Below are 10,000 nucleotides of genomic sequence, written 5' to 3'. Positions count from 1 at the left end.
TCCAAAGCGCTTTACAATGGCCTCTCATTCACCCATCCACACACACATTCACACACCAATGGCTGCAGCTGGCATGCAAGGCGCTAGCCTGTCATTGGGAGCAATTTGGGGTTCAGTGTCTTACCCGAGGACACTTCGATATGTGGACAGGAGGAGGTGGGATTCGAACCGCCGACCCTATGATCATTGGACGACCCGCTCTACCGCTGAGCCACAGACGCCCCAAGAACATAGCTTAAACCAGGGTGGGAGAGGTGAGAAGAGGAAAACACTAATCCAATCACACACTCTCATCCAGCATTTGGGCAGATGTTGCCACGCTGAGGGGGAGAATTCAGAGATTGTTATAGAGGGCCTCCCCTCTGTGACTCTACTGTATACACACACTGACAAACACACACACTGACACACACGCACAGACGTCCCTGCTAAAGATCTTTTCTCCCTGGCCTTCGAATAGAGTCGAGCCTGCCTCCTGTTAACCCAACTGTCGCTATTTTAGTCTCTTTTTAATTTATTTTGGAATTTGCACTTTTGTACCACTTTTTATGTTCTGTATGTATTTTTTTGCTCTATGTTTTTACCTGTGAAGCCGCAGCTGTTGTAAATGTGCAAAACAAATAAAGGTGACTTGACTTGACACGCACACGTGCACACACACACACACGTGCACACACACACACACACACACACACACACACACACACACACACACACACACACACACACACACACACACACACACACACACACACACACACGGATCTGCCCAAATCTGTCCAGGAAGTGTTGTGGCGGTGGCGGCGGCTATCTAGCGTTTTCTGCCTCCCTCAGCTCTCTCTCTCTCTCTCTCTCTGCTTTCCTTCCAGTTAGAACACAGCTTCCCTGGGCTGACATGCTGTGATGAACACACGGCCGCGCTTTCATCCTGGGCTCGGTCCCAGAGATAAATCACGGCTCTGCAGACATCCCCCAGAAGGCAGTGCGCAGGATCTGCCCCTGCCTTACATGTGACGTGTGAGTGGGCGAGTCCAGGTTGTCGTCAGGGAGATCACCGTGTTCTTTTATGGACCTGTACTCTGACTAACCCTGGAGTGTGGAGCCCCGGGGCCCCTGGCTGGGACCAGCCACGTTATTACCACCCAGAACCGGCGCGCGCGCAACGCTGGAACCTTCTGGAGGAATGACGGATAACAGAGGACTGCCGGACCACTGAGAGAAGCTTTTGTACTGTGGTTCTATCGTATGACTAGTTACCTCCGCCCCAGCGACAGCGCAGGGCAAGAGGTTATGTTTTCGGTGGCGTGTGTGTGTTTGTGTGTGTGTGTGCGTGCGTCTGTTAGCAGGATTATGCAAAAACTACCAGACCGATTTTCACAAAACTTGGTGGAAGAGTGTAACATGGCCCAATTTAGAAACCATTAAACTTTGGAGTGTATCTGAAACATGGGTCGGGTCCACGGGCCGCCCAAACACAGCCGGACGGCCATTCATTTCCATTCGTTTTTTGGAGTATAATTACGCAAAAACTACCAAACTGATATTTATAAAACTCGGTGAAGGGGTGTATCATAGGCCACCTTAGAACCCATTAAATTTTGGAACCGATATGAATCACGGGCCGGATCCACTAATGAAAACAAAACTTAACTTAGCTCCCTGTGTGGGGGTGCTAGAGACACAGGGTTTGGACTGGGGTGTGTGGGGGGAGAGCCCAGAGTGCATTGCATTGGCCATTCACCTCCATTCATTTTTTGGACTAGGATTACACAAAAACTACCAGACTGCTTTTCATGAAACTTGGAGGGGTGTAGCATGGGCCAATTTAGAGCCCATTCAATTTTGGCGTCCACAGAGCCACAAAACGCATTCAGGGGCAAAGGTCTGTGCTCTCTGAGCACCATTTCTAGTTTAAGGCTAGTTTAAGGCTAGTCTCAGATTAAACCCAGACTTAATCTGAAGAGAAAAATAACCCCTCTGACCCTGATCATGTACTTCTCAGCCTTTTTGGAAATCACATATGAAGCTCACTTGACTTAATTCAGTCGATTTATATGAAGTTCAGTTGATTTCTATGAAGTTCTGTCAATTTCTATGAAGTTCATTTGATGAATGTGATCATTAGTAAAGCCCCTTCACCTCCAGAGGACTATGCATAATGCACAGCAAGTCTCCTCTGCAGTGACATTCTGGACCTCTGCTGTGTAACTAAACTGAGCATAAGAATATCTCCCTCAGCTCTGCGTGATACCTCTCCACTCATCCACTCATCATCCTCTCCGCTCATCCACTCATCACACCCACTCCGATTCTACACCCAGCTCGGCTTTTCACCAGAACCTTCGGCCTCTGCTGGGGCCCGAGGTCAAAGGTCAGGGCCCGGCGCTCACCGTCTGGTGGCTGCGGTCACAGTAGCGCAGGCCGAAGTAGTCCGTCTCCACCAGGTTGACATGGCTGAAGACGAAGTCCAGCACCACCGACCCCTTGGTGGACTCCTGTGGAGGGTGGGGGAGAGACAGAACAGGGTCAGCGGTGTTTCTGAAGGGAGTGTTACCGCAGAGAAAGATCTACAATGTGGTTAGTAAAGATCAATATTGCAACGCTGATCAATGAGATCAATGTTGCAACGCCGCTGGCTAAAGCCGTTTTATGTTGGCAAGCATGCGCTGTCACGTGTGACAGACCGAGGTGATCGCACACCACACCGCAAGTACTTATGGGTAATCATGAGACGACAACCAAAGAAGCACACCAGCCGTGGATGTATTAATAGAACACCAGCACACCAGACGACTCGTTACAAACCACACAGCGAATATGCCGACAATATTAACACACTACTACTTCCTCCCTTTCACAATAACAGGACGAGCATTAACAGTTTGTTCCCGTCAGATCCCAGTGTCTGGATTTAGACCTTAACAGATACAGAGAACAGAGCCGTGTCTCCAGGGAAGTTCTGTACAGCCGGGAGATAAATTATTACTTTGCTAAGCAATGAAAACAGCCTCATAACTGTAATTCACACACCCCACAGCGATGCTTATTAGCATTTCATAGGATTATAATCTGCTGAGAAGACTGTGGTATTTCTCAGATTTTATGGGCATGAGCCCGAGAAACCGTGGTAACAGGCTCATTACCATGACAACTACACTCTTCTTTTTCAGGGACAACTGAAGAGCTCTTAGAAGCCTTTTTCAGAGAGCGCACATCAGCGCATTAAAGTTATTTTATTTTTTCTACCATTTTGCCACACGAAGCACTGATATTATAGGCAACTATTTCCTTTAGCAATCCTCTCTGTGGATCAGGGATCTCACAAATCCTGTCTGGAGGCAACACAACACAAGCTGTCTTTTCTCTCACATCACTGTGAGTTCCCCTTTACATTTTCTATCCTCAGGGCGATCTAATTACAACCCAGGAGAGGAACTTGGTTTTTAGTAGAGGCTTCACTGCATAGTCTAATAATGAAAGGCAAGCTTTACTCTACCAGGTGAGTCAGACTTGGCTGCAGCAAACACACTAGCATACCGGTGCTATACCCCAACCCAGATAGCAAGCGGATCTGGGCCATATACAGGCCAGATCTGGCCCTTGTGGCTTAGTTCCGGCCCATATATGGCCCAGAATCATTACACATCCGCTTGCTATCTGGGAATCCTCTTTCAGTCATCTGAAAGTCAACAGACAGGTCTGTTCCCTGGGGTACGCTCAGGGAGATCATATCAGGGTCGATCACCTTTCAAAACACAAGTGAGTATTTGCGTGGGGTGGCTTGGGGGTTGTTTGCTCAATTGCAGGACACCGGCATCAATCTTGGACGGGTTGTTTGCTTCTGACAGAGGGAGGAAACCCTGTGTTTGTCAGTGAGACGCCGCGGTCGTCCGCTCTCAACCACAAACACACCACATATCTGCTGAGTCATGTGCACCGGCGGCCAAGTTAAGTCGGTGTGATTTTTTACTCCCACAGAGGAATGAGCGCACAGACCGAATGTGAGCGTAAAGAGACGACGTAAGCGTGTCGTCTTTCAGCACCGGAGTCGGCTGAACCTTAAAGATGGCGGCTGTGGCTCAGTGCTAGAGCAGGTCGTCCAGTGATCGTAGGGTCGGCAGTTTGAATCCTGCCTCCTCCTGTCTATATGTCGAAGTGTCCTTGGGCGAGACACTGAACCCCAAATTGTTCCCAATGAGCAGGCTAGCACCTTGTATGGCAGCTGCCGCCATTGGTGGGTGAATGAGAGGCCATTGTAAAGCGCTTTGGATAAAAGCGCTAAATAAGTGCAGTCCCTTTACCATTTAAAGAACTACAGTATGTATATGGGTTTTTCACAGTCATGATTTTCTGCCGTTATGTGTGAGGGGAACTCGTCATGGATGAGGGGCCGGGCCCCGGTTGATTCCAACACTTTTTCAAGCGGCAGGATAACATACTTCCTCACGTTAGTTCATCGCTGCACATCTGCCTCTGTGACTCTGCGCTCATCTGTTTTCATCTTCTCTCCTATCTGCAGGTGCACTCCCATGGAATCACAAGTGGGTCTCTGACAGAGACAGACGGCCAGGCAGAGAGACAGACACGCCAGCAGAGAGGCAGGCAGGCAGGCAGGCAGGCAGACAGACAGACAGAGACAGGCAGACAGACAGGCAGGCAGGCAGACAGACAGACAGACAGACAGACAGACAGACAGACAGGCAGACAGACAGACAAACAAATAAGACAGACAGGCGAGCTGAGAGACAGGCAGACAGACACACAGACAGGCAGACATTCAGACAGGTAAGCAGACAGACAGCCTCCGGCTCAGCACTGATTAAACCATTTGATGCATGGGCTGTCACCAGGCCAACCAGCTGTGGGGTTTTCTTTCTGGGACTGAGATAATTATCATGTCAACTCCATCAACACTTCCTACCCAACTTCAGCCTCACACTGGCACCAAAAACGCCAACACGTGGAGAATGCCAGGATGTAGACACTCTTACCTATGTGGTTTGTGTCTTTTTACCACCTGTGTTAAATTTGAATACTGGTATGTTATTGTTATTATTAATCTGCTTAGATCGAGCTGATGTTCTGCTTTGAAGTGTCTTCATTAAGCTGTGCAGGAATCCACCACCGGCTCCTTCCTGACACAACAGGGAACAAAAAAAAACCAAAACCTCAGCTCGATCCCCGTCTCAGATAGCAACTAATTATCCTCCATGTCAAAGACGAAACATCATGTCAGCATTGCTCGTCATTCAGCACCTCGTTCACCACGAGGCGTTCCGGAGACGAAAACGCCGTGATTTGTACAAGTTACACGAGTTGTGCTGTTATGACCGCTGCTGTCAGTCTCCCCCGGGGAACGCTCGCTCCTGTTCCACCATGACGGGAGCCTGCGGAGGCAACATCTGAAAGGCTACGCTTATCAGTGGATTATGTGTATGTACATAACCATGCTGAACTGTTTATTTACTGTACAGGGTTGGGTAACGGCGTCTCTATTCCCCACAGAGAGCTACTGTAGTGGGCTCACCTTTCTTTTTTTACTCGCATCTCCTTTCGCACACACACGGCCCGTGTTCACATCATGTTTGCACTCGTCTAACATCGCGTGATGTTTTCAAGATGCTTCCAACTCTTCCCGAGATGAAACAGACTTATTGTGGAATAATTGCCATCGCTGCCACAGGTCTCTCTGAACCGTGGTCCCCGGAGGGGACAAACCAGTGAGTTAAGCTGATCTTAATATCTGATGTTTCGCCCTCAAAAAACAATTAACCCTTGTTTGACATTTTACTTCCTGCTTGGTTGACTTGATCTTTTTGTGACCAATAGGAGATATGAATGGAAACATGCAACTGCTTTTTTTCCGGTTAGGCAGGGTCCTAGACCTGGTCCAGGGCGATCTCCTACGTATAACGCCCTGTTACTCTCAATGCAATTTGCCTATTAAAGCGCTTCATCAGCCCGGTCGTCCGACTCTACAGACAAAACCGTTTCGTTACTCACCAAAGTAAACACATCGTTGGAAAGATGAAAGCCTTTTCTCCTGAAGCGCTACAGTTTGTAGTCCCCCACCTTTCAAATAAAGGGCACATTTGTACACTTAAATGTTTTATATCCACAGCGCATCGACTGTCTTCTTCTACCGGCGAATCGGCGCTCTCCGCTTTGTTTAGTCTACTCACTGCTGCCACCCATGTCGGGGATGATGCATTACATCTTAAATGGTGTTGTGAGACTCGCGTTGAGGAAGGAGTCTGATTAGCGGGAGAACATTTACGCTGAGTTAACTATGGCAAACGATCTCTTCAGAAAACATTTCGGGAAACATTTATGTAACTGTTGCCTTATAAAATTGACAAGTACAATCATTGGCACGTTGTTAGATGTGGTTGTAGGCCATTGTATTCCCATGCAATTAAAACCAGAGCTGAATTGTATTATTGGCATATGTTTTCTCATTCCCCTATTAAATGGTTTGATATTCTAAAGTAAGTTGTTTTTTATTTGCTCCTTCCTCAACGCGAGTCTCACAACACCATTTAAGATGTAATGCATCATCCCCGACATGGGTGGCAGCAGTGAGTAGACTAAACAAAGCGGAGAGCGCCGATTCGCCGGTAGAAGAAGACAGTCGATGCGCTGTGGATATAAAACATTTAAGTGTACAAATGTGCCCTTTATTTGAAAGGTGGGGGACTACAAACTGTAGCGCTTCAGGAGAAAAGGCTTTCATCTTTCCAACGATGTGTTTACTTTGGTGAGTAACGAAACGGTTTTGTCTGTAGAGTCGGACGACCGGGCTGATGAAGCGCTTTAATAGGCAAATTGCATTGAGAGTAACAGGGCGTTATACGTAGGAGATCGCCCTGGACCAGGTCTAGCAGGGTCCCAGCTGCCACGCCATATGGCTATACCATCCCAAAAGGGTTCAAGGACCAGACCCCTCTGACAAGATAAATATGTATATTCATAAGGCCAATTATTGGAAGAGAGTTGCAGCAACAACCTCTGAATCACCTCTAAGTCCCTGGCATGTGTGTGATATCAAAGCTGCTTCTCCACTGCCACTAACCAGTCCAGTAGGTTTGAAAGATCATTTCAAAAGACTTGGCGTCATGAGCAGGGAACCACCCTGGCTGCTAAGCTACCAGTGAACGGGGACCTTAGGACCAGTTGCCGTCACCAGGCCCACTATAGTGACAGCACCTGTAGCAGAGCTAGGAATGTAACGATAACCGGTATAATGATAAACCACGATAAAATGTAACAATTTTATCGTGATAAAATTATCATTAAAAACGTGTTTGATTTCCGCGCTTTGAAAACTCACTGTAAATACTGTCCAGCATCAACCAAAATTAGCAACAGTCTGCAAGATGCATTATTTTAATGTTTATGCAAACAAAAAGTGCATAGTGCTGCTAATAATATTTGTGGTTTTCACCATAAAACTCAGTGTGTGCACCAGTAGTTTTAGAAAATGTTCAGCACATTTTATAATACCGCGACAATACTGATAAGCAAGATAATTTTGGTCACTATAATCGTGATATGAAATATTCATACCATTACATTTCTAAACAGAGCACACTGTCACCTGGCCCCGGGTTACAGTGAGTAACATCACCGGTAACACAGCACCACGGCACATGCAGGCATAACAGGAAGAGCCACGGTGTTACTGTATGACATCATGCAGGGAGGGACAGGAGGCCAGGCCCGGACGGACAGGATCCAGACCCCGGCTGCAGCGAGCGCAGCGTAGCGAGCGTAGGAGTCCAAACATCTACCGCAAGACCAAAGAGGATTGCTCCCAAGATCCTCTTTGGTATAGCACAGCGGCTCTCAAACCTTTCAGGCTCGGGGCACCCCTAAACCTAATTACTTCATCCACGGCACCCCTAAATTACATTCTTAGTTTTCCCTCTATAATGGTAATGGCCGCGTTTCCCGAAACCTTCTTAGCGCTCAAAAGCTCTTTGAGTCTTCTTAAGGCTCCTGTTGACTTTCGTTGTCTTTTATGATGTCCTTGTTTGCCTCTGCGTTGTGTTTTGTTTCAATAAAAGACGGCACCCAATGTCTCACTACCCAATGTCCACCCCCCCCTCCCCCTTCCCCGATCAGACTGGTCTGGACTGGTCTGGTCTCTCCTGCTGCTTAGGGCCTTGAATCAAGATAACCTACTCGGCCTCGGCGCCCAGGCCTCTATCTTACCACAACAATTGGTGTCTGTCACAGAGTGTACCAACCATAAGAATGTCGTCTTTATCTCATATGCGATGTTTGTCTATGCGAAGGGAGACACGGTTTCTTACAGAAACTCCGGCCAACAGCCACACTCAGGGGTCAACATCATAATTAGAAACAGCCAACAGGATCAGGTTAAACCAAGACATTTCTCTAAAAAGGCCATTTTCATCAATCCCGAAACAAGCAAACGGGAGCCTTAAGAAGACTCAAAGAGCTTCTTAGCGCTAAGAAGGTTTCGGGAAACCCGACCATTGGCGTTTCCACGATGGCGTGTGCCTTTTTAGCTTCGGCGACCAACTCGGCCACTGAAAAACTAGCCTCTTGTGCCCTGTCAGACACACGCACATCATACAATCCCCACATATACCACACAGTCACACATTTACATACAGGTATAATCACTCACACATAATCACCTCACATATAATTCACTTGGTGCCATCACAGCAGATCGGTCAGTGTGTGGCACGTAGCAGCAACACTCCAGTTAAACCGTACTTGAGGTAACAAATCTAGCAAACCCTCAGTTTTGGTGTTTATCATTGTTTTGTGGAGATATGCAGGATACCAAGGACAACTTGAGAGAATATTTGTTTAGGTTAGAAATTATTCACTGGTGTCACTGGTAAATTCCAAAGGATTATGCGGCACCCCTGGACTCACATCACAGCCACGACGCACACTTTGAGAAACCGTGGTCTAGCACACACGCATGCACACACACACACACACACACACACACACACACACACACACACACACACACATACGCACACACACACGCACACACTCCCTGCATTCCTCCTTTATCTCCTCCCACTGACCAGGGCTGTCTGGCGGTCAGAAGGTGGGATGGCTACAATAACCCTGTCAGGATGGAGAGAGAATAATGAGTGGCCATTCTGTGACGGGCAGAGCTGCTGTCTCAAGGCTTCTTCCCTGGAAGCCAGAGGACTCTAGCTGTGTTCGGAATCGCTCCCTCGTTCCCTCACTCCCTATTCCCTAGGGTTCACCATGTAGTGAACTACCTAGGGAACAGAGAAAATGTAAGGTACATGCGCTGTTCCCTGCAAATCAAGGTGAATTGTGGGTAATAAATAGTGGACTATATAGGGAACGAAAATTCCGTGGAGAATTCGGACACTACAAACAAAATGGCTGACACCCTATATAGTGCACTATATAGTGAATAGGGATCGATTCCGAACACAGCTTCTGTTTGTCTCTGAAATTACAAAATTCAAAATATATCAAAGGGTTTAAAAAAACAACTAATCCTAACCCTAACCCTAAACTTAAATCTCTGGTGGTCCTCTTGATTTTGTGCCAGGAAACAGGAAAGGAAACCATATTCATGATTTAACATACTGTTCTTCCCCCACAAAGAATTCCTAAACTGAGGAAAAAAAGGAATTCAAATGTACCACCACACCTATGACACTCATTCAAGTCAGGGAGAAATCGTTCCGGTTCCGGACCGATTCCGGTCAGAGGGGCCACATCAAAGGCCAGAGCCAATCAGTCCTGGCGAAATGAGGCCAGCGAGAGTCATTATGGAGATGGGAACGGCCTCTGGAGGCCAGGAGATAAATAAAGTGTTGTCAGCCTCTATCTCCCGCCCGATGATACTGAGAGAAACACCCACAACCGGCCAGATACTGCCAGTGTACTATCAGTCTATGCACCGTGGTCCCAGGATGCATCGCTGAGCTTAACGTATGAAAAAGAGGGCAAGCCTCAGGGAGATTTA

General features: G+C 47.5%; 1 protein-coding gene across 1 annotated transcript in view; it reads right to left on the bottom strand.

The window, feature by feature from the left end:
• epb41l4a (erythrocyte membrane protein band 4.1 like 4A) overlaps positions 1-10,000 on the bottom strand; it is a 51,315-nt gene that overhangs the window by 29,004 nt on the left and 12,311 nt on the right. Inside the window, exon 3 of the mRNA XM_084441840.1 lies at positions 2,391-2,495. Within this exon, the coding sequence (XP_084297966.1) occupies positions 2,391-2,495 (105 nt within the window). The remainder of the gene's footprint in view (positions 1-2,390; positions 2,496-10,000) is intronic.

Source organism: Borostomias antarcticus, assembly GCF_949987555.1.
Source record: "Borostomias antarcticus genome assembly, chromosome: 8".
Taxonomy (NCBI): domain Eukaryota; kingdom Metazoa; phylum Chordata; class Actinopteri; order Stomiiformes; family Stomiidae; genus Borostomias; species Borostomias antarcticus.
Note: the sequence above shows the minus strand (reverse complement) of the source record. Positions and strands in the feature narration are given on the sequence as shown.